The 25,748-nt window shown below is 43.9% G+C and overlaps 1 protein-coding gene across 1 annotated transcript in view; it reads left to right on the top strand.

The window, feature by feature from the left end:
* casq2 (calsequestrin 2) overlaps positions 1 to 25,748 on the top strand; it is a 65,130-nt gene that overhangs the window by 26,070 nt on the left and 13,312 nt on the right. Inside the window, exons 2-6 of the mRNA XM_084319593.1 lie at positions 7,745 to 7,829; positions 8,640 to 8,740; positions 14,814 to 14,925; positions 17,851 to 17,924; positions 25,464 to 25,594. Coding sequence (XP_084175719.1) covers positions 7,745 to 7,829; positions 8,640 to 8,740; positions 14,814 to 14,925; positions 17,851 to 17,924; positions 25,464 to 25,594 — 503 coding nt within the window. The remainder of the gene's footprint in view (positions 1 to 7,744; positions 7,830 to 8,639; positions 8,741 to 14,813; positions 14,926 to 17,850; positions 17,925 to 25,463; positions 25,595 to 25,748) is intronic.

Raw genomic sequence — 25,748 nt, 5'->3', positions numbered from 1 at the left:
TTTAGGATATTATTATTATTATTATTATTATTATTATTATGCACATGTGCACATGTAAATGCACCACACACACACACACACGCACGCACAGACGCAAACACACACACACACACACACACACACACACACACACACACACACACACACACACACACACACACACACACACACACACACATGATTGAGTTTATGTGTTTGTATGTCTGTGTGTGTATCTACGACTTTGTGTTTATGTACATCAGGGGTCGGCAATTAGGTTTGGCCACGGGCCAGATTTTCCCCAAGCCATTGCTTGGTGGGCCAGGATCAAAAACAATGGCTAATTTAATATAGTGAAAAAAGACAAACGTTTTTCTCTGGTCTGCATCCCCTTAACAATTGTGTGTATTGCGCCGTACTGTATTGTACCCATTCTGCAATCTGTTAAATAAAGTTTTCATTCATTCATTCATGAACAGCAGATCAGCTGTTGCAGATCACCGCGGCGCGTGATGAACAGGGCCCCGTTCCCCGTACCTGGCTAACTGAGTTAGCCGGATAATTTCCAGCATAGCCTGACTTAAGCCGGACCTTTCTGTTCCCCGACGCTCGATTGTCTAAATCACCATGACAACAGATCAAAAAGTTTGAGCCTGGTCGAGAGCAGGGTTAAATTCAGTTAGCTGGATGAACCATGGCCACGCCCCCGCAAAGAAATGCCAGCTCGCTTCCTGAAATGATTCTCACAGTCTAGATCTGCATTATACCATTCTGAATTATGTTTCTGTGCTTCGTTTTCCTAGAGGGGGCTTTTGAAATGTATAATAATATAACTAAATGCTGATAATAAATCATATTCAGCCTATAGATTTACTTTGTCCTAAATAAAATAATGCACGTCATATACGGCGCTCGGAGTGCGATACACGCTGCATGTGGTTATTTTAATAACGGCGCATTGCAAATGTGAATCTCGCGGGGATATTTTTAATGAATGAAACCTATCGGCCGTTTGGCTCTGATTAGTTTCATATATTCTCCGCTGTAGATTTGCTTAACGGAGCGCCCGGATTGTGTTTCATTCAAGCATAAAATTGAAGTGTCTATGCGTGGATTGTGGTTTTTGTGGATTATGAATTACGAGGACTCTGAGGATTGTTGAATTGTATCATCACTCACACGTTATTGTGATATTGTAACTGGGATTAAAATGTCTGATGAGATGCGCTGTTTGACGGATTTGAGAAATTGAATGAGCCGTTGACGTCACATTAATGCATTTGAGAATAAAGAGATAAAACTTCATTCAAAAGAAAAATATTCGAAACACGGGTCTCTTGTGCATTGATGGATACACAATGGATATATCCCGTCTGGCACAGTGGTGCAACGGCCAGTGTTCGCTCCTGGCAAGCGGGCGACCCGAGTTCGAGACCCCGCGTTTCCAATATAATTTTTTTGGAATATAATATTAATGATTATACGCAAAAGTAGCCTAGTTTTAAGTTAAAATATTATAAATCTACATGCATTGAGGATGTCATTCTTTATATAGCTCTCAACGTGCACCAAATTGAATTATTCCTACATTGCAAAAAGAAGAAAAAGACTAGAAGAAGTGGGATTCGAACACGGGTCGTCTGCGTGAAAGTCAAAACATCCAACCGTCACACCACAGTGCAGATAAGTAAAACATCCACCATACATCAATCAATGGGTAAGAGAGCCGTATCCTTATTCTGAAACAGTTGAACTAATTATTTTCGCTAGCAAGATCTCATTTGATTATCCATTCCATAAACCTACTGCCAGCAGGCAAGTTAATTAAAGAAATATAATGTGATTGATTGGGGTAATGAGGGACTTAAAATTAGCCTATAGATTATGCATTTAACGTGTCGGCGAGGCTATTGAGCCGTACTGCAATCTGTTAATAAAGTTTTAAATCAATTAATCAATCAATGCCGTTAGAAAATCAGGATTTCTGCTATCGATACTTGCTGGCTTTTCAACTGAAGCGGCCGGGCGCACTTATCCTGGGTCTCAAGTCTGGTTCGAGTTAACAAGACTGAATCCACCTTCGAGGAACAGGAAAATCCCGGCTTCAAACATCGGGTTAATTGAATCTGGATAATGGGACTCTTGATCGACTTAGTTGAACCAGGTACGGGGAATAGGGCCCAGAAGACAGAATGCATGAAAACACGACTCACCATACCTTGTTTGTTGTTAAGTCCTCCAAAATCCCTGCTAATGTTTGAAACATGTCACATATCCACTCGCCGCCCTCCAATTCCAGATTGGCGTTGAATGCAGCTACTTTATCTGCCAACTTGAACACAGTTGTCATAATTTCCTCGTTGTTGTTGTTGTTGTTGTTGTTGTTGTTGTTGTCGCCACATATTATGCAGAGAAGACGTCGGCTCGGCACGCAAGAATCACCGACCTGTTGCGATAAACCCGTATTTTAAGTATGGCTTCTGTTTATTAAAAGAAGCGTTATATTTCCCCGTTGCAAAGAAGCTATCCAAAGATGTTTGTTTTGTTTTTTTAACACATTTTGTTACTCGCTCCATCTCGAACACGGAAGTGAAAGTGCGTTAGGGAAATATACACGCGGCCCGGTGGGACTATTCCATTGGTTCTCCCAGTCCACGTGACCATTTCTAGCATTTCAATTGGCTATAGTGACAGACATGCTTTTGATGACTACCGGTAGATAGATACAGCTTCACAATAAAAGACACCCTGGCGTCCTGAGTGAAAATTTCCCGCGCGTAAAATAAATATCATATTCTCAAAATAATCTGACGGGCCAGAAATTATTGCTGGCGGGCCAATGTCGGCCCGCGGGCCGCCTATTGCCGATCCCTGATGTTGTGGCAGATATCAAATGGATATGTGAAGGACGGGGGATATTACTGCCACGGAAGGAGGGGAAACAATTAGGTAGCTGATTAGTACTGAGAGAACACACCTGTGCATCATTAGTTCACCCACATCTCACACGCACACACCCCAGACACACACACACTACAAATACACTAGGTTAGAGAAAGGTGAGTTGAGTGGAGGTGAGGTTGGAGTTATAGTAGTGAGAGAGAGATTGTTGTATACAGAGTTTTGCGAGGTGAGAGGTAGTGAGAGGAGAGGTGAAGGCGAGAAGGTGTACTGACCCTGGACCAGACGACTACTCTGAGTATTGAACAATCCCTTTTTTGTACGAGAGCCTGTTTTTGTGATTTGCCCATCGTCAGGGCCGCCTCAGGGGGTGTGCGAGCAGTGCGGTCGCACAGGGCCTCGCGGGAAGGGGGGCATCGCACACATTTTTTTTTCTTTCGAGGCCCCCCTTCCCGCAAGGCCCTTTTTCATCACAGACCTAAAATCTAGTTTTGCTTATATGCTTATATATTTCACATTAGACACGTTTGTAGAATGTGTCTGACTTGTTTCTGGATCTGCGGCTCTGCAGCAGACATACTCACTATTGGAGCTCTGGGGCTCTGCAGCAGACATACTATTGGTTTCAACGAAGGGAGGGGTTACATCATGTGTACGCCGGCATGCGTCAGCTGCGTTTGACTATTTTGCGCGTGCAGCTTTGGAGGTTATGCTTAGTTATGCCAGCCAAGACGAAGAGGACGGTCATTTGGCAGATGGACTGAAGATGAAAGTTGTTGCATGTTAGACAGTTCAGTCAGGCTAGCCATGTCGGCTTAGCTAAAGGAAGGGACAGCTAGTTAGCTTTAGCTACGTTATAATTTCGAGTGCTAACGTGTGGTTCAGTCGGGATAGCCATGATGATGTCGGCTAGTAGCTAGCTTAGCTAAAGGCTAACTAGCGTTAGCTAACCTAGAGAGAGCGCGTGCAGCATTGTTATGCCAAGATGAAGAGGACGGTCATTCGGCAGATGAACTTCGTCAACTCCACGCGGTTGTCTCCATCCTCTTGGACGTTTGGTGAGTTTTTAATGCACTCTATTCTATTCCCGCCGTGGATATATCTCTTTCTCTCGGGAGCCAAACGGGCCGGCTAGCTGTTGTAGCTAATGTTATATTGAGCCAAAGCGGGCCGGCTAGCTAACGTAGCTAACGTTATATTGAGCCAAACGGGCCGCTAGCTGTTGTAGTAGCTAACGGTGTGTGGCCTGGTGTCAGTACCTGGCTACTCTATTTGCAGTTAGCCTATTTAGCTGATGTCGGCCATTGGCTCCTTGCTACTTTGTTTTCTCTGGTATAGACCCTCTTCTCTTTGGATTTAAGTGTTGATCTTTGTCCTTTTGGATCTATGTATATTCATGTTGCCTTTTTGAAGTTATCTTTTCCTTCTGTTTTGTTCTTCCATTAAAAGTTGAATATCCTTTAGGGGCTCATCTTTGCTTATCTCTCTCATACATGCTCTCTCTCTAACACACACACACACACAGACATGCTCTCTCTCTCTAACACACAAACACACATGCTCTCTCTCTCTCTCTTTCTGACACACACAGACATGCTCTATATCTCTCTCTAACACACAAAATTACATGCTCTCTCTCTATATATTTCTCTCTCTTTCTAACACACATATACATGCTCTCTCTCTAACACACACACAAACAGACATGCTCTCTCTCTATCTCTCTCTTTCTAACACACACAGACATGCTCTATCTATCTCTCTCTCTTCAATTCAAATGGGCTTTATTTCACATTCTTGTATTTCTCCCAGTAGGTATGGGAGTTTTGAGTTATTGTCGATGTTTTCAAAGTCTCTTTGGGTGTTTGCAATTTGTGGGAAGTATGTCTTGGTATAGTGGGCAGGTTGTTAAGAAGTGGAGCTCGGTTTCCACCTCATCTTGTGTGCAGTGGGTCTGCCTTCGCTTGGGAGCCAGGTCTGCCTATGGCGGCCTTTCTCGGTGGCTAGGCTGTGCTCGCTGAGTCTGTACCTAGTCAAGGATCTTCTTAGTATTGGGTCAGTCACAGTGCTCAGGTATTCTGCCACTGTGTACTCTCTGTTTAGGGCCAAATAGCATTTCAATTTGCTCTGGTGTTGGGTTGTTTCTTTCCAATGTGTCTCTCTCTCTCTCTCTCTCTTTCTCTCTCTCTCTCTCTCTCTGGCCTTGCTCTGGTGGAGGGTCAGGGGCATTGCCGGGTCTGTACAGCGATAACACTGTATATTGACTGTAGAACGGGAGCTCTCTCTCGCTCTCTCTCTTGCTATATGTTGACTGTATCATGCCCAGCCTCGGGCAGCGCTATTATTTAAGAATATGTTGACTGTATGAATTTTTTTTTTAATTATATATATATATATATATATATATTTATTTTTTTACCTTTTAGGGGGGGGGGGGCCTCGCGTTTAAATCTCGCACAGGGCCTTGCATTTCTCCCAGGCGGCCCTGCCCATCGTACTATTATTCTGCCTGTAAATCAATACATATTATTATAGATTGATACTGCACTTGTGTGGACATTTGAATTTGTTTTGTTTTTGAACCGTGACTAGTCTGAACACCACCAGGCTCATCAAACTATGTAGTTCATATTTGTGTGTTGTGTATGTGTGTATATGTATGTGTGTATATATGTACAGTGTATGTGTATGTACTCATTTGTAGTTCACAGTCTAACTGGAACTTTCAATGGCGGAGAGTTCCCACATTTATTTAAGTACTATTTAATCTGTGTATTTCTACTTTTACTTTAGTAAGAGGACTGTGTATTTCTTCCACACTGATATACACGGTTATACACTGATATACACTGATGTATACTGATATACACTGATATATACTGATATACACTGATATACACTGATATAATAATAATAATAATAATAATAATAATAATACTTTTTTTTACGTTTTATATAGCGCCTTTCAGAGGACCCAAGGTCGCTTTACATAAGGGGGGGGGGGGGGGGGGATAACAAATTAACAAACATAGTGGACAGACACAACATATACATATAAAGTGAGAAAGTTAGGGGTTGAAGGCCAGGTTGAAGAGGTGGGTTTTGAGCAGTTTTTTAAATGAGTCCAGAGTTGGGGTGGTGCGGAGTTCTGCGGGGAGGGAGTTCCAGAGGGTGGGAGCTGCCACACTGAAAGCTCTGTCCCCGAACGTCCGTAGTCTGGTTCGGGGGATGGAGAGCTGATACACTGATATACACTAACCCCAAGAAGAAGATGTATTCCTTGTACCTGTAAAAATAATAAATAATATAATGGTAGTGTCTGGTTAGGTGCGAGGGATAGTGGAGGTACTTCCCAAGGTGGGGTCCGGGAGGGGGGGGTTCGAGCTGGAGCATATGTGTGTAGGTTTTTAGATAACAGGTATTAGGGGTATATCTTATATAAGACAATTAACTAAAATGTGATCTCATTGGATGTGCTCTGACAATTAATGCTTGTATATCTTATCGTGTGTTGTCATGTTTGTTTATGTGTTTGTTTAAAAAAAAATACAAAAAAAAAATACAAAAAAAATAATAATAATAATAAATAATAATAAAATAATAAAAATCACAATGTGAACTCAATGCGAAGAACCACATAAATGGTTATGTTTTTACTGCCATATTGTTAGATGTCATTATCTAACAATTGGTGTTGGTGTTATGTTGATAGTAGAGGTCTACCTCAGAATCTACTGTAAAGGGATGTAGAACATCTACTTCTTAACTCATTGAGCGCCAAAAACGAGATATCTAGTTTTTTTCTTCGTTTTTCTTTTTCTTTATTAATATTCTTCTAAACACTCACGCAGACCTTTGTGAGTCTTCCTGTGGCCTCTGATTAACTTAGAATTGAAATGACGGTCGAATCCCGATAGGTCGCAGTATCGCCTACCTTTTGAACTGGACTACTTTACTGTGAGGGGCGGTTTGCTCATTCACTGCTGGCCAGATTAGTCATTAGATTATGAAAAGACAAAACGATCACACTTATGGATGATAACGTGCGTTTCCACCAGACTACATTGGACTCAGCACTTCTGGTAAATCATAAAAATGCTATAGTCAAACCGGCCAAGGACTTGGAGGTAACCTATTCTGCTCCGTGGTATAGTCGGGCCCGAGCACTCCGAGGCACAACTGATCTGATCCTGTTCTGATCCAAGACACTTGGAGCAAGAGTGGAGTACCTGCTGAGAAAGGTAACGTCTATTTTACCGAACCCCATCATAAAACATGCTTTTGTAATGATAGCAGCATCGCGGAAAACGCCCTGATGGCTTTGTGAAGAAACATATGGTTGTGTTTACCTTTGACCTGGAAATAATATAGGTTTCAGGCGAGCAACCCGCACGATTTGCGCAAATGTGCACAAAACACTCTATATCTCACAATCCACAAAACCAACCTGGATTATTGTGAAACGTGGCGATTTTTTGCATGGGATAGCGCACAAACGAAGGTATGTAGAAATAAACAGTTTTTTCCCTGTTGGAGTATAAGTAGTGCCTGTCAAATGAGCTATACTATTGTCTCCATAGCTATAATATAGAATATACGATGGGTCCGCAAACATCGTGAAAATGGTCAATAACGCTGGCGTCAGGGATTAAAGATGGAAAAACCGCGTGGCAGTCAATGAGTTAAGTGGTGTGGATCGACTAGACAACTACAAATAGGTTTGACTGTTCAATTAACTCAAGCATTCATTTAGTTTCTCAGCTCCTCATGTTTGTTGTTGTTTCTCAGCTCCTCATGTTTGTTGTTGTTTCTCAGCTCCTCATGTTTGTTGTTGTTTCTCAGCTCCTCATGTTTGTTGTTGCAGTTGGCAGCTCAGGTTCTGGAGGAGAAGGATGTCGGTTTTGGAATGGTGGACTCCCACAAGGACACCAAGGTAGCAAAGAAACTGGGTAAGGCATCTACTATCTATTCTACTGCATCTAATATCTATTCTACTGCATCTACTATCTATTCTACTGCATCTAATATCTATTCTACTGCATCTAATATCTATTCTACTGCATCTAATATCTATTCTACTGCATCTAGTATCTATTCTACTGCATGTACTATCTATTCTACTGCATCTACTATCTATTCTACTGCACCTAATATCTATTCTACTGTACCTAATATCTATCCTACTGCATCTAATATCTATTCTACTGCACTGTTATGGCCAGAGACAAGATTAGTATAGATCATTATTCATCTAATATATATTCTACTGTATCTAATATCAATTCTACTGAATGTAATATATATTCTACTGCACCGTTATGACCAGAGAAAAGATGATTATAGATCATTATTCATCAGGGACAATGACTAATACCCATTAATACAGTCTACTTCATCCAGTCAACTGTGCCCAGTGTGTGTGTGTGTGTGTGTGTGTGTGTGTGTGTGTGTGTGTGTGTGTGTGTGTGTGTGTGTGTGTGTGTATGTGTGTGACGTGTGTGTGTGTGTGTGTGTGTGTGTGTGTGTGTGTGTGTGTGTGTGTGTGTGTGTGTGTGTGTGTGTGTGTGTGTGTGTGTGTGCACGAGTGTGTGTGTATGTGTGTACTGAATGTGAGTGTGTATTTTATATATACTGTATGCACTCACCCATAGCATTTGTGCTTGGCACAATGTGTAATTAAGTGTATTAAAATATCTCAAAGCTCACGGCACGTGCCTGATGTACAGCACATGGTGTCTGTTTACTCCTTTGACCGCCAGGCTTGGATGAGGAGGGCAGCTTGTACGTGTTCAAGGCTGACCGGGTGATCGAGTTTGATGGCCTGCTGTCTGCTGACACCCTGGTGGAGTTCTTGCTGGACGTAAGTAAGACTGATTTAGGACCAGATTATCAGGTGCTGTTCTAATTAAGGCGAGACACCCCAGGTGAATAGGCAAATATAATCTTTTTGGTTAATTTTGAGATTTTGTTATATTTTGCTTCCTAAACATGTCTTTTATGAAACTAGTGACAATAAAATGTCAATAACACATATTTAGTTGTTTATTTGACTTAATTTAGCCTGATTGCACCCATAAATGTGCACATATTTAATTAGGAAGTGTTTCATTTGCATATATAAACATAAAATTCAGGAAACTTGCAATATATTTTTTCTTAGTTTATATGTACATAACAAACTGGGAAAGTTTCATAGTGATATCTATTCAAATATTTGTTTAGCCTATTAGGGGGTACTACACTTTTACTACACTGTTTGTAGCCTGTGTGTAGTTCTGTTCAGTTCAATAACATCATTATTATTATGTTATTATGTTATTCAGTTATCAGTTATGTGTTTGAGATGTATATTACTAATGGTTTAATGGAACTTGCAATAAATTCTTTCTTAGTTGTTATGTACATAACAAACTGGGAACGTTTCATAGTGATATCTATTCAAATATATTTGTTGCCTATAATTCATCTGCGGTGTCTTGCCTTAAGTACCAGTAGCAGAACAATTAGAAACTCCAGTACTGTCTACTCCAACCACACAAATGTATTACTTTTGAGGAGCAACAAGGGACAAGGGACTATCTTGAGGATATTAAATGTTGCCACAAAACCTTCTCCAGCAAATCAGAAGTTGTCCTATTTGGCCGCCCTGCTTCCATTAACTTGATTAGAGAACCTAGGCAACCTGTCCACATGTCAACAACCTTGGTGTGATGGGGCGGCCCGCAGGGGTGGCATTCCCGTCGGCGTGCATGGCGGTGTAGGTAGCACGCGGGCTGTTTGTGTTTTCCTTTGGTCATGGCGTGCTTTATCGGGGGGTGCGTCTTGGATGTGGTGGGGATTTATGTGTGGGTGTTTTGGGGGGACTGACTGTTACGGGGGGGGTTCACATGCCTTCAAAGTTCGAGCGACATTGTACTTTTGTACTTATTTTATGCCATTATTAAGTCTACACGTTTACATTGCACTACTTTTATTGTCTTTTATACCTATTCTTATGTCTGCAATTTATGCATTGTTTTTTATTCTGTCAATCTGTGTGCTGATTTTATGCCTATGTTCATTTTATACTATATACTAACTGTAGATAGTTATTAATATTTATTGTAGAAATGTGTGCATTGAAATGTCTGTAAAGTCTCGACAACATTGAAAATGAGGGTGACCTCAATTGTCTTTTCGAGTATAAAGAAAGGTTGATGATGATGATGATGATGATGATGATGATGATGATGATGATGATGATGATGATGATGATTTAGTTTGACTAACAGATAAATGCAGTAGTAAAATCCAGTTTTCTTCAGCTTTGAATCATTTCTAAAAGTCTTTCATCTCGTCTAAAGATCCGTGTGTCTTCTGGTTAGATTATTGTATCTATACATTGTCCCTGTAATTGGTCCAGAATTCTGCAGCAGGGTTTAAATATTAGCGTTCTATAGGGTTCTGCAGTTTGGTTTTAAAGCCATGAATGGGCTGGCCCCCTCTCATTGTATACTGCAGGCCTCCTAAGCTTCTATCTCCAGCTCCTTTAGGTCATCCAACATAGGGTTCCTAGCCTCAGCTCCTGGCCATCACGGTTATGATTAGGGTTAAAGTATAAGGGTTCAATTAACACTGACCTTAAAATGCTTTTTGAATGACCCAAAACTAGGGATGTTCGATATTGGCTTTTTTACCGATACCGATATACCGATATTGTCCAACTCTTAATTTCCGATACCGATATCAACCGAAACCGATATATGCAGGGTTTCCCCCCCCCCCCCCAAAAAACTGAATAATTTCAGGTAATTAACATTACATATCTCTTGTTGTGGAATTAACACAACATTATGCATACTTTTGACAATAAATAAAATCTGAATTTGTTCTTACTTGCTTTCCTGGGTAAATAAAGGTTAAATAAATGTAAAAAAAAAAAAAAAATTGAAAACCGATACCGATCATTTCCGATATCACATTTTAATGCCAATATCGGCCGATAATATCGGTAGGCGGATAATATCGGACATCCCTACCCAAAACCTTCCCTAAAAACTCTAACTTGTTACATCTAGAACTCAAACTAAAAGCTCTATTGTTATGTCTAGAACTCAAACTAAAAGCTCTAACCTGTTGTGTCTAGAACTCAAACTAAAAACTCAAACTTGTTATGTCTAGAACTCAAACTAAAAGCTATATTGTTTGTTATATCTAGAACTCAAACTAAAAGTTCTATTGTTACGTCTAGAACTCAAACTAAAAGCTCTAACTTGTTACGTCTAGAACTCAATTAAAAGCTCTAGCTTGTTATGTCTAGAACTCAGACTAAAACCTCTAACTTGTTACGTCTAGAACTCAAACTAAAACCTCTAACTTGTTACGTCTAGAACTCAAACTAAAAGCTCTATTGTTATGTCTAGAACTCAAACTAAAAGCTCTAACTTGTTGTGTCTAGAACTCAAACTAAAAGCTCTAACTTGTTGTGTCTAGAACTCAAACTAAAATCTCTATTGTATTAACTCAAACTAAAAGCTCTAACTTGTTGTGTCTAGAACTCAAACTAAAAGCTCTAACTTGTTGTGTCTAGAACTCAAACGAAAAGCTCTAACTTGTTATGTCTAGAACTCGAACTAAAAGCTCTATTATGTCATGTCTAGAACTCAAACTAAAAGCTCTATTGTTACGTCTAGAACTCAAACTAAAAGCTCTAACTTGTTACGTCTAGAACTCAAACTAAAACCTCTATTGTTATGTCCAGAACTCAAACTAAAAGCACTAACTTGTTACGTCTAGAACTCAAACTAAAAGCTCTAACTTGTTACATCTAGAACTCAAACTAAAAGATGAGCGAATCAGGGATCTAGGTGAAAAGTCACAAGCGAAAACAGGAAGTAAAAAAGTTGCCGAATGCATTGGAGTCTATTAGAAAATGGAAACCCGCAGAGCTTTTTTCCCCTCACTTTTGACCAAAATAGCTCCTAATCGCCCATTTCTGATTTTTTTTTTATGAGATTTGGACATGTACTATAGGCTATGGACGCTATATACTATAGGCCAGGGATCGGCAATAGGCGGCCCGCGGGCCGAGATTGGCCCGCCAGCAATAATTTCTGGCCCGTCAGATTATTTTGAGAATATGATATTTATTTTACGCGCAGGAAATATTCACTCGGGACGCCAGGGTGTCTTTTATTGTGAAGCTGTATCTATCTACCGGCAGTCATCAAAAGCATGTCTGTCACTATAGCCAATTGAAATGCTAGAAATGGTCACATGGACTGGGAGAACCAATAGAATAGTCCCACCGGGTCGCATGTATATTTTCCTAACGCACTTTCACTTCCGCGTTCGAGATGGAGCGAGTAACAAAATGTGTTAAAAAAACAAAACAAACATCTTTTGCAACGGGGAAATATAACGCTTCTTTTAATAAACAGGAGCCATACTTAAAATACGGGTTTATCGCAACAGGTCGGTGATTCTTGCGTGCCGAGCCGACGTCCTCTCTGCATAATATGTGGCGACAACAACAACAGCAGCGAGGCAATGATGACAACTGTGTTCAAATTGGCATATAAAGTAGCTGCATTCAACGGCAATCTGGAATTGGAGGGCGGCGAGTGGATATGTGACATGTTTCAAACATTAGCAGGGATTTTGGAGGACTTAACAACAAACAAGGTATGGTGAGTCGTGTTTTCATGCATTCTGTCTTCTGATCTGTTCATCACGCGCCGCAGTGATCTGCAACAGCTGAATGAATGAATGAAAACTTTATTTAACAGATTGCAGAATGGGTACAATACAGTACGGCGCAATACACACAATTGTTAAGGGGATGCAGACCAGAGAAAAACGTTTGTCTTTTTTCACTATATTAAATTAGCCATTGTTTTTTATCCTGGCCCGCCAAGCAATGGCTTGGGGGAAATCTGGCCCGTGGCCAAACCTAATTGCCGACCCCTGCTATAGGCTATGGACCCAGAGTGTTGTTTCAGCCATACCCATTTTTTTTGGAAATATACTTTTGGATATTGCAACTAATACGGAAAAACGTGAGTGCACAAGTTCAAGTTCAACTCAAGTTCAGACCTATGTTACTCTATTTCATTAGCACTAAAAGTTATCTTTCTTTATTGTATCAGAAACTTCAGAATGTTATCTCTCAAAAGAGACCTGGCGTATGCATGTGCTATAAGTATAAAGTATAGTATTTTGGTTTGCAAAAAAAATTGGCCACTTTTTGGGGCGCCTGTTAAGAAGTTTCTAACGTCTAGAACTCAAGCTAAAGGCTCTTACTTGTTATGTCTATAAATTAAATTAGTCCTCATAAATTTGCCAATGTAATACAAGCGCACAGACTTTCTTTCCATCAGTCGTTAGCTGTTGATACCAACCAATCCTCTACTCTCATACCTCCTCCTCCCTCACCTCCTCTACTCTCATACCTCCTCCTCCCTCACCTCCTCTACTCTCATACCTCCTCCTCCCTCACCTCCTCTACTCTCATACCTCCTCCTCCCTCACCTCCTCTACTCTCATACCTCATCCTCCCTCACCTCCTCTACTCTCATACCTCCTCCTCCCTCACCTCCTCTACTCTCATACCTCCTCCTCCCTCACCTCCTCTACTCTCATACCTCCTCCTCCCTCACCTCCTCTACTCTCATACCTCCTCCTCCCTCACCTCCTCTACTCTCATACCTCCTCCTCCCTCACCTCCTCTACTCTCATACCTCCTCCTCCCTCACCTCCTCTACTCTCATACCTCATCCTCCCTCACCTCCTCTACTCTCATACCTCCTCCTCCCTCACCTCCTCTACTCTCATCCCTCCTCCTCCCTCACCTCCTCTACTCTTATAATACCTCCTCCTCCCTCACCTCCTCTACTCTCATACCTCATCCTCCCTCACCAGTGGCGTTGCGCAATATTTCGGGGCTCCCCCGCAAGGTCGGACCATGGGGCCCCGCCCACTCCCCTAAATCAATAATAAAGTGACATTGCGGCCACTTAAAGCTTTTTCTTTTTTTAATGTTTATTTTTTCAGGCATCATTCATTGACAAATACAAGTGGCTTTGTATTTAGCCATATCATAATTTGAGTTCACACAACGGAACGGTTCACATAACATAATTTTGTATAAAAGAAAAGTAGCCTACAAAAAAACAAACAAAACACATCCTATAGGCTACATAGTAGAGGATGCAGTCAGGAGCTGCTTTCTATTGTAGTAGGCCTATTATTTTATACGAGCACGTCTCCTGGCATTCTTCTGCGCAAAGTCCAACACTCTTTAAATCTAGACTGCGTGCGTGTCGGCTCTCAATACTAGAAACGTTAATAATAATAATAATAGCTTAATTTTATATAGCGCCTTTCAAAAGACCCAAGGTCGCTTTACATACATTATTTTTGGTAGCTTTGCCGTCTCCTGTTCGGCTTTCGCTCTCATCTTGTTTTTCTGAGCACCGCTCGGGTATTTGCGCTTCATTTTTACCGGCGCTTCCCGCTTTGAACGCTGCCCTGCCTGCCAATGAACATTAGTTATCAGCCGGCTAGCCCTATCGCAGGTGAGCAAATAATTCTACAGCGTACACATGATGGGGATGGGGTGCTTAGCAACATAGCAGGGAGGGGGGGGGCCCGCCCTCTGTGCCCTGTTCCTGCGTTAGTACTAAAACTAAGATGATAGCCTACAGTGGGGGCGGGGCCCCCTAAACTCCAGGGCTCCCCCGCACCGCCCTACGCCACTGTCCCTCACCTCCTCTACTCTCATACCTCCTTCTCCCTCTCTCTCTGTTGGTACCCAGTACTTTATTCTCCTCCCACCTCCTCCTCCCTCACCCCATCTCTCTCCCTCCATATCTAGCTGTTCATCATACCAGGATTTATTATCCTCCCACCTCCTCCTCCTCCCTCATCTCCTCTCTCTCCTTCTATTTCTCCAGCTGCTGGAGGAGCCGGTGGAGGTGATTGACAACGCTCTGGAGCTGAAGGGTTTTGACCGGATGGAGGAGGACATCCGCCTCATTGGATACTTCAAGAGCGAAGACTCCGAGCGTGAGTGTGTTTCAAGCAGTTGTTGGAAGACTCTGACCTGACCTGCCAGATGGTCTGTTACACAGTCCTTTGAAACTGTTTGGAATGGGGCACTTTAAAACATACTGTCGTCATACCTAAACCACGCCGATAGCTGCCAGTAGTTCCTCAAAGGATGCTGATTGGTTCAGGCACAAGCCCGATAGCTGCCAGTGGTTCCTCAAAGGACGCTGATTGGTTCAGGCACAAGCCCGATAGCTGCCAGTAGTTCCTCAAAGGATGCTGATTGGTTGTGTGTGTCAGGCTGTAGGTAGACTCTGAGCTGTGATAATGTGTCAGGCTGTAGGTAGACTCTGAGCTCTGATAGTGTATCAGGCTGTAGCTCTGAGCTCTGATAGTGTGTCAGACTGTAGGTAGACTCTGAGCTGTGATAGTGTGTCAGGCTGTAGGTAGACTCTGAGCTCTGATAGTGTGTCAGACTGTAGGTAGACTCTGAGCTCTGATAGTGTGTCAGACTGTAGGTAGACTCTGAGCTCTGATAGTGTGTCAGACTGTAGGTAGACTCTGAGCTCTGATAGTGTGTCACGCTGTGGGTAGACTCTGAGCTCTGATAGTGTGTCAGACTGTAGGTAGACTCTGAGGTCTGATAGTGTGTCAGACTGTAGGTAGACTCTGAGCTCTGATAGTGTGTCAGACTGTAGGTAGACTCTGAGCTCTGATAGTGTGTCAGACTGTAGGTAGACTCTGAGCTCTGATAGTGTGTCAGACTGTAGGTAGACTCTGAGCTCTGATAGTGTGTCAGGCTGTAGGTAGACTCTCAGTGTGTTTCAAGCTGTTGATAGACTCTGAGCACAAGTGTAGTATTGGAGGAAGTGTAGTGCTCTCACCCGTGTGCTATATATATATATACACACTGTACAGTATGCTCATCATACCTTCCAGTCGTGTGTGATGGGGAGCTCTATAGTTAATCATACAGAGCATTTAAATCACTCCCTCATCTCCATGGATTTACACATCTATTTTTACCACAACAGCACCACCCAGCTGCCGGGGTCTGTGTAAGGGCAGGGCGGCATAACCTTTAGTAGGCTACATACACAGTACAGTACATGATCACATTTACCTTGGTAACGATAAAGGAAACTATAATTATAATTTGTTTAAACATCAGTGCACAAATACCATTTTCTCCATTGTGGTGTCTGTCAACATGTTTTTGTACCAAAATACCAATTATTTTAAGTGTTATTAGCGAAATATGAGTTCATAAATACCTTGGCACATCCCGGCGGTAACTGGATGAATGAGACGCGAGGAAGTCATAAAAACGTTGTAGTCCTAAGACAGAGGAGACCTGGGGCTTTCAATGGACATCGAAATTACATAAAACTACACTACCCAGCTCACGCCAGCCCCTGTCAAACTTGGAGGCAAATTATTTTTGTGATTATGTCTCACGGGTCGAACAAACCTGAACGTTATTGACATACAATCGAACGTAGTTTGTTTCTTTACCTTTCTGTGAATGAAAAAAAAGCATCTCAATCTGATGAAAAATGGCGGATAATTTTTCATATTAATAATAATAATAATAATAATAATAATAATAATAATAATAATAATAATAATAATAATAATAATAATAATAATAATAATAATAATAATAATAATAAATTTATTTTATATAGCGCCTTACATTAGGCATCTCAAAGCGATTTGCATACATGGCATTATAGCATACGGACAAACACAGTACATGGACAAACACAGTACATGGACTTTCACAATGACGACATGGTGGGGATAATACAGAGAGAGGGAGACAGCTTAGAGGTGCTAGGGAGTGGAAAGTAGCATGTCTTGGTGATGTTGTTGATGTGTGGTTCGAATGATAGTTTGGGGTCAAAAAGAACACCCACGTTTTTCACTGTGGGGGACGGGAGGATAGAGTGGTTGTTGATGGATATGGAGCAGTCAGGGTTTTTACGGAGAAGGTGAGATGTGCCCATTACAAGGATTTCGGTTTTAGTACTATTGAGTTGGAGAAGGTTGTGATTCATCCAGATTTTTATTTCAGAGAGGCAGGAGGAGAGGGCAATAGTAGCAGCTGTGGTGTCGGGAGGGGAGTGAATGTATAACTGTGTGTCATATCTTCCCCCTCTCTTCCTCCACTCGGTCATACCTTCCCCCTCTCTTCCACCACTCAGTCATACCTTCCCCCTCTCTTCCACCACTCAGTCATACCTTCCCCCTCTCTTACACCACTCTGTCATATTTCCCTCTCTCTTCCACCACTTGGTAATATCTTCCCTCTCTCTTCCTCCTCCACCACCACTCGGTCATACCTTCCCTCTCTCTTCTTCCACTCGGTCATACCTTCCCTATTTCTTCTTCCACTCGGTCATACCTTCCCTCTCTCTTCTTCCACTCGGTCTACCTTCCGTCTCTTCTTCCACTTGGTCATACCTTCCCTCTCTCTGCCTCCACTCAGTCTAACTTCCCTCTCTCCACCACCACTCGGTCATACCTTCCCTCTCTCTTCTTCCACTCAGTCTAACCCCCATCTCTCTTCTTCCACTCAGTCTAACCTCCATCTCTCTTCTTCCACTCAGTCTAACCTCCATCTCTCTGCCTCCACTCAGTCTAACCTCCCTCTCTCTTCTTCCACTCAGTCTAACCTCCATCTCTCTTCTTCCACTCAGTCTAACCTCCATCTCTCTTCTTCCACTCAGTCTAACCTCCCTCTCTCTGCCTCCACTCAGTCTAACCTCCCTCTCTCTTCTTCCACTCGGTCATACCTTCCCTCTCTCTGCCTCCACTCAGTCATACCTTCCCTCTCTCTTCTTCCACTCGGCCATACCTTCCCTCTCTCTTCTTCCACTCAGTCTAACCTCCCTCTCTCTTCTTCCACTCAGTCTAACCTCCCTCTCTCTTCTTCCACAGACTACAATGCGTTCACAGAGGCAGCAGAGCAGTTTCAGCCCTACATCAAATTCTTCGCCACTTTCGACAAAGCTGTAAGTACCCCTGGTATCACTTAGCGAGAAACATTCCTCTATTACAACACAATATTATGTTGTTTATTGACTAGGGAGTTTATTCAATATTTCTGTGGAGTGAGATTCTGAGAACACTCATTATTCTGTTCTTGCAATTGCGTGTCTGAGCAAGGCTAGACAGATAGCGAACAAAAACTCCAATAAAAAGGCTTTACTGTCAAACAGAAAAATACAATACAAAGCATGTATACAGTATCAATATATTGCACACATAGTGCATATATGAATGATAATGACAATGTAAATAGTTCCATGTACAAAATGCTCATTACCATAATGTAATAACAAGAAATAAACTACTTAAATGCAAGTAAGTATTTTAATCCAACATAAATATCCAATATGGTAAGTATTAACATATGAATTGTAATGCCATTAGCTTAGCATAGCCGTCTGTTAAAATACCCCATTCAGTTAGCTAGTAAAAGAGAAAGAGTACTAAAAAACAAATAACAAATCGGGTGGCTAAGTGGCGCAGTAAGCAAGGCGCTCGCCACTAGTGCAGGATATGCTGGGTTCAAGCCCAGCTCTCGGCATTGCTACCAACTTGGCTGGTCGTTCATACTAACACAATTGGCAGTGTTAGGGGTGGGAAAGCTGGTGGGTGGGTCCTGGTCATTGTAAACAGCGACTCCTACAGTTCGGTCGGGGTGCCTGCTCAGCGAGGAAAGGATCTAAGGGGGGTAGTGTGATCCTTCCACACGTTACACCCTCTCAGTGAGAGTCCGCGCTGCTAGGTGAAAAGAAGCGGTTGATTGGCTACACATGTGTCGGAGGAAGCATGTGATAGCCTCCACTCTCCCAGACCGACCGTAGGGGGTAGATGCGCGACCAGGAAGGGGATTGGGAATTGGCATAACGACTAACATTGGGATGGGAGAAAAACTGAGGAAAAAGGAGGGGGAAAAAGATAATCAAAAATTAATCAAAAATCAAAAATCAAACAACAGAACAAACAACTGTGGTGATGTAGAGTGGGAAGCCTGGAATATGATGTGTGTAATTAACCTCTTCCGCCCGTGCAGTCCGGGGCCAGACCGTAAATGACATCACGTCATAAATCAATCTCTCCAGACTGTCTGACAAAATTATCGTTTTTTTGTCAAACGTATTCAAGTATAAACATCATAACCATGTCACAACAGCAGTTATAATGTATATTATCATCAATACGTTAGTTTACCAATAGTGTTATTAGATAGATTTTAGTTTACATTTGTCTGTTGTTTAGTTTGTGAATATCCACCATTTTGAAAAATTTACCGTCTGTAATTGTCGTTTTTTTGCGGCCATTTTGAAGAGGACATCCAGAGCTTTCGATGAGCATTGGACATTTTCAGAAATACACTTCCCAGAGGCCTCTAGGTCAAAAAAAGCAAATGGGTTCTGTATGAATGAATGAATGAACGAATGAAGTTATTGGCATATAATGGAGCGCAGTTAGTTTGTCTCCCCTATTTTGAGCATTTAGCAACAATCAGATTTGAAATCAGTTTAAAAATGGCGTCACTCTGGCCAGAATAATAAACCTACTGTACATACAGTAGATGTCATTATCTGTTCTTATGCACGCCTGGTGATACTAAATCCAAAATGAACTTGGGCATTTGAAAGATAAGATTTGGCACAAAAATGTGCGAATTGCTATAATAAGGTAATTTATAAGCCTGCTATTCTATATTCTATAATAATATTTCAAATGGCATTGGTCCGGATGGGAGAATTCAGTACTGTATCTACAAAACCTTCTGTTTAATCATCTTGCCTTTATTAATTTCCTTAAAATGTTTGTACACGTGATCTCAAGAAGGTATTGAACGAGATCAGTGGCAGTTTTTCATGTCTGGTAATTTTTAGCATGGTGTTATTCACTTTCAAAGATGCAAAGAAAAATCATAATTCATATTCTCCTTTGTTTCATCACAATTTAAGCAAGCCTAGTAATAGACACAATATTTCTGACACTGGGAATACATTCACTGAGGTCCCTAGATACCAAGAACATGTAGATTGGTCACAGGTGTCGGCCGAGTACCTCTAAGGATGCATGTGCATCAGGGCGGTGTGTTAATGTCTCTACTGTGTTTCAGGTTATTGTCTCCACTGTGTTTCAGGTTCTGTTTCGTATTCGCTCTCGCTCGGCATCGCTCTCTGCACTATCTCGCATATGTGCACGCGCACTGAATAAAGACCACAAATGTACCTTTAATCCCAATATTCGTCTGACCACACCCCTATCAGCTTACCCATATAAGCAGGGGTGGGGCCACCCACTCGCCTCCTTCTCGCTTTCACCACAAGGAAGAAGTGCCTCGGTAGATCCCCACACTTGACACCATGTTGGAAGAAAGGATTAGGAGCAGCTTTGGGAAACAAGGATACGTTGACATCATATCTTTATTTTCTCTCTCACTATTTTCGAGAAAATACGGCGATATTGTCTTCGTACTGGAGTGTCTGGAAGATGATGATCATTCTAAAAATCCTCCACCGGTTTTCGTATTGGGAGTTCGTGCCGCTACATGCTTTTCCAACTGCAGTCCTTGCTGTGTGCTGGTTGCGGTAAAGGCACAGCTGGGCTGTAGGACGCGCCGCGGTTGTGAGACGCGGTGGGTTCCTGGTTCTGGTGAGTTATGTTTGCTGGCAGGCTTCACTTGTCTGTTAGTGCTATGGGGGCTACTTGACAATGTTTATGAAAACCGGCCCCAGGCTAGGGTCCTTTGTTCAGTCTCCTAGACGACAGAAGACCTTGGTCTGAAGCCATTTTAGTTTAACTAGTGGGCCGCGACCATTAACACTGGTGATCCCTGTGTGTTCTGGACGAGTGGTTATCTCTCTGTCCCGTGTTAAGCCCCTTCTTTCATATCCAAATGAGAGTATTCCTTCACGAGGAGATATGTGCATGGATGTGCGATAGCGGCAGATCCATGTTCAAGTCAGCTACACAGGCCAGTTTGGTATTGTGCTGATTCCGTCGGGTGTTGGTAAAATCACCGTTGTAAAGCAGTGTTGACATCTTGTTTCTCTTTTCTCTTAAAAAGTGAGGAGAGGTTCAGAACGGCGGCCTGTCTGGGTGAGTGTTATGTCATTGTATACATGTTCAGGTGATAGCTGCTTAGCTTACGGTTAGCCAGTCAGCTGTTAGCTGCTGCGTTAGCCTGCTGGGATCGCTGCATGGCCTACTTAGGTTGGGCCTACTGTTAGCCAGTCAGCTGTTAGCTGCGGCGCTAGCATGTCGTGATCACTAGGTAACGTTAGCTTGCTGCTATAGGCCAAGGCCTGGCGCGAGCTCGCTTCTGGTCGCGTGCGCCGTTAGCTCGGCGTCTCGCGAGCAGGGGCAGTAGCGCCCGAACGGTTGGAGCGGCCGTTAGCTTAATGCTACTCTGTTGAACGTGCTTTGATTATAACATGTTTTACACTCTTGACTACGACGTCATCCTTGACAGGGGATGTTCGTCGACCCTGCCCTGAGCCTGGACGGGGATTGCGTCAACAAAGAGGACTGTAGCGACTGGTTGGAGCGACGACGCTGCCCAGTTCGAGCAACACAGGATCGGCTGTGTTGTCTACGGGGTCTTGAGTCTGCACTTCGCTGATCTACGTTCCGGGTAGGACAAGGTTTGACCAGACCTTATAACACGTCTTCTGGTTTTACTTTTCTAAATGTTTTGTGAATAACGATGTTTTCCCAAAACGTGTGTTGCTGCAATGCATTTAGGATACGACGCGAGTTATGTGTGAACTGTTTTTGTCACTGGCAGTTAGCTTCTCCGTGCAAATCGGGTTGTTACAGAAAATGATCTGGTTGTTGTGTGAGAAACATCATGTGTGTTTATATGTACCGTGTACTCACAACTAAGGTAACTAACCTATGAAGCTATGCTTAGTGACAAGTGAGTAAAAGAATGTTCTTTTCTCAGCCTGTGATGACAATGAACAGTGTTCACATATTAACAGGTTTTCCTGTTTTAACTGGCCGTATTAAGGGTAAAATAAGAGGATTGTGTTTCCCCCCGGTTCCCTGGGGACTTTTTCATCCTCCTATCAGACATGTTGCACTACATTGTGTCTTTTGTGTGGTAGGGATGCGATGTAACCCTTAGCTTGATTGCTGAGGTTGTGCTAAAACTGCTGGAGAAACTTTATTTTCCTAAAAGAAAAGATTGTTTGGTCGCTGTCGTGTGTGCTTAGCAAGGCCTGTGGCCGATACTAATCGAGAATTATGTATTCTCTCATTATGAAAAACGGCGTTCCTCTGTAGAGTGTTTTTGCCATTTTTTGTAGGTGATGATGGGTTGTGTGTGTCATGTGACCTACAACTGGGTTGGACTGGCCACAGAAGCACATGTGTATGTTGGACCGGGGCTCTTAGCGCCCTCTCTATTCTGTGTTTTTTCCTTAGTAAAAATCAGATAGCAGGTTAGCTCATGCGCTGTGTGGAGCTGTCAAACGCTTCATAGAGCTGACTATGACTGTGTCATATTCTCTTTTTGTCATTACATCGTATCATGGGTGTGGGGTCGTAAAGGGGTGAACTGGTAACCTTTCCTCTCCCCCTTGTTTCTGTCGGTCAGGGGTACACCCCCTGTCCTTCAAGGTTCCCGTCACGTGGCGGTTCGGCACGTTACGGGGGGGGGGGAGTTTCCTGGTCCCACGGCCTGGTATATTGGGCGTGTGCACCGCAGGAATTCCCCCGCCATAGAGTACGTCACCGTGCGCGTCTCTGTTGGTAGGACTTCCGTGTGCTGTTCAGGTCCATGTGATGGATCTGTTTCAGGGGGGTGGTCAGGGCTCCTCCTCACCAAGCGCCTATTCGGGCCTTCTGTGAGTTCGGACTCCTTCTTCCATGTGAGGGAGCCTCCATCAGAGTACAGAGCCTTCCTCCTCAGATTGTCAAAGTGAGTGGACCCTCTAGAAGGTGTCCTATTCTATTGTATATGTATTCGATTCAATTCGATTATTGAGTGTGTATGGGTTCAGTGCCTCTTCCCCGGAGAGCCCTAAAACCAATTTTTTACATGGCTCAAGGTGCAATATATTCTTTTCAATCTGTTCAGCTCACGTGGAAAGTCTCTCTGGGGATCCCCGTCTCCTTCCTATGGGAGGGTGGTGGGATGTAAAAATGTGAAAATTTTTTACCCCCGGTTGTGTAGACTGGGATACATACTGTTGATGCTTCCTTCTTTTCTATTCAAAAAGTGTTGGAGTTAGGAAGTGTCACACCCCTCTTGTCGCTCCCCTGGGCGCCTTGGGGATTCAATGACAGGTCTAAATAGCCTGTTCATTGATGGGGGTGTGTCCTGACGCACGTATAGTGCTAGCTCGCTGTAAACAGGCGACTGACTGGCACGCCTTGGTTGCTTGTGGTTAAAACGGCGTTTTTATAAAGCAACTGAGATGGGGGTTTTTCCTCTTCCGGCGACCAAATCCCACGACCTGGGTTGGTTTTCGACGGATTCTCGTTCATGTCTGGGGGATGATGACGGAATGGATCTGAACATATGTAGAGAGGTCTCACGCCCTTGGGGTGGGCCACCAGGCGCGGTTCGCCCGAACGTCTGGGTGGCGCCTTCTTTTTATGTTAAGATCGACACGCATATCTGCCCTTTCTCCTGGAGTAGGCATGTCGGCGTGGTTAGGGCACGGGACTGGTTCTGGTCACGCTGGTCCGGATCAGTTGAACCCGTTGTCCGCCGGGGATGCAGATCTGCTGTTCTGGTACCCTGAGGGACTTGGGCTTTTTTCAGGGGGAAAAATGCCAGGTCGGTCCGGGTGTCACAGGGTTAAGCGCTATGGAGACCCTGGTTGGGTACGTTTTTACTCAGCACTGTCGTAATGGCTTACGGCCATGCCATTCTGTACACGCTCGATCTCGTCGGATCTCGGCCGCTACACAGGTTGGTCCTGGTTAGTACTTGGTTGGGAGACCGCCTGGGAATACCAAGTACGGTGTGCTTAGGGGCTGGTTCTCCATTCTTTTTCGCTCCTCTCTCACGCATGGCGAAGAGGGGCCTGTGGGGGTGGTTTTTGACCTCCTCTGGTGACCCTGTGCTTCCCGTACCGCCAGGCCCGGTCCGAAGTAATGTTTCGTCGACCCGTAGGCCTGGGTTAACCCTTTTTTGGAAACTGAAACACTTGTACTGCGGTATAGCCGGTGTATACCCGCAGGTGTGTTTTGGAGTTTTTTCTTGAGGGGTTATAGGAACAACCACCGCATTGGGTAACACCAAGGTGGTTGATTCCCTGGTGTGTTGGAGCAGTGTCAACTCCCGGGTTCACCGTTGAGGGTGCCCCTGCACGTTCATGACGTCTGCCAATCGTGTCAGCCTTCTCTGCCTCGACCCCTCTGGGTGGGGGTTTTTAAATGGAGGCTTGGTCATGCAACACCGCCAGCTTACGCTCCTTCCGCCGGGGCGGCTGTGTTCAGCTGTCCCCTCTGGCGCCTGTCTCGTCCGCAGTCTCCAGGCTAGGGTTAATAGCCTGATGCCTGGTTTTTCCCCGGTGCGCTGCCTGCTTCCGTTGGTTAACCTTTTTTGTGTGCTTACGGCCATGCTGACTGCCTGTTGCAGGGTCAGTGTGCCAGGCGGTGTACTATTGGGGGGACGGGGCCCGCTCGGCTGAGGGGCCTTTGTCCGAATACGCTGGCGATGTGGGGGGCGGGGCACTACGTGCCCACCTGGTGGGGTCTTGATGCTGGCATCATGGACTTCTCCGGGCCCCCATTCCAGGGAGTCCAGTCCTTTTGGTGGGTCTGGGTCTTCCTTCGCGCTCCGCTGCTACGGCCTTGCCACGGGGTTGGGTTTGCCCTTGACCCCGTGATTCTGGGGGCAGTAACGAGGTTGTTCCTCCGTTCGTTCCCGGGTGGCACGCGGGTTGTGCGTGTGTGTAGTCGTGGGGTCAAGCCACGGTCTGCTCACCCTGTGCGTTGAGTTGCTTGAGTGCCTCTTCGCACGGTCGGGTCCGTCGCCCTCCCGTGAAGCCCCTAATAGGGGGGGTGCCCTCCATTAGGGTGGGTCGGGGGGGCTCGGCCCTCCCTGTTCTGATGGTTGTGGGGGGCTGTCAGCGGGGTGTATTTGTCGGCCGTTGGCTCTCGCTTGTGCAGAGAGCGATGCCGAGCGAGAGCGAATACGAAACAGAACGTTAGGTTATGACTATAACCAAGTTCTGTTAGTATAGCGACGCTCGGCATCCGACGCCGCTGCAGCCTTTGACCTCGCCTTGTGGCGAAAGCTTGGGAAGGAGGCGAGTGGGTGGCCCCACCCCTGCTTATATGGGTAAGCTGATAGGGGTGTGGTCAGACGAATATTGGGATTAAAGGTACATTTGTGGTCTTTATTCAGTGCGCGTGCACATATGCGAGATAGTGCAGAGAGCGATGCCGAGCGTCGCTATACTAACAGAACTTGGTTATAGTCATAACCTAACGTTAATGTCTCCGCTGTGTTTCAGGTTAATGTCTCCACTGTGTTTCAGGTTAATGTCTCTATTGTGTTTCAGGTGGCCAAGAAGCTGACTCTCAAGATGAACGAGGTGGACTTCTACGAGCCCTTCATGGAGGAGCCAGTCACCATCCCAGACAAACCTCACAGCGAAGAGGAACTAGTGGAGTTCATCACCCAACACAGGCGGTGAGGAACCCTAACCCTAACCCTAACCCAACACAGGCAGTGAGGAACGCTGAGATGACTTGATGTGAATTTTGCTGCCTCTTCTCGGAATTATTTTTGGTATATTATGCTAGGACTGGAAAATATGGCCAAAATATCACATCATGAATGGTAT

This window comes from Notolepis coatsorum (assembly GCF_963971535.1).
Source record: "Notolepis coatsorum genome assembly, chromosome: 8".
NCBI classification, from domain to species: domain Eukaryota; kingdom Metazoa; phylum Chordata; class Actinopteri; order Aulopiformes; family Paralepididae; genus Notolepis; species Notolepis coatsorum.
Note: the sequence above shows the minus strand (reverse complement) of the source record. Positions and strands in the feature narration are given on the sequence as shown.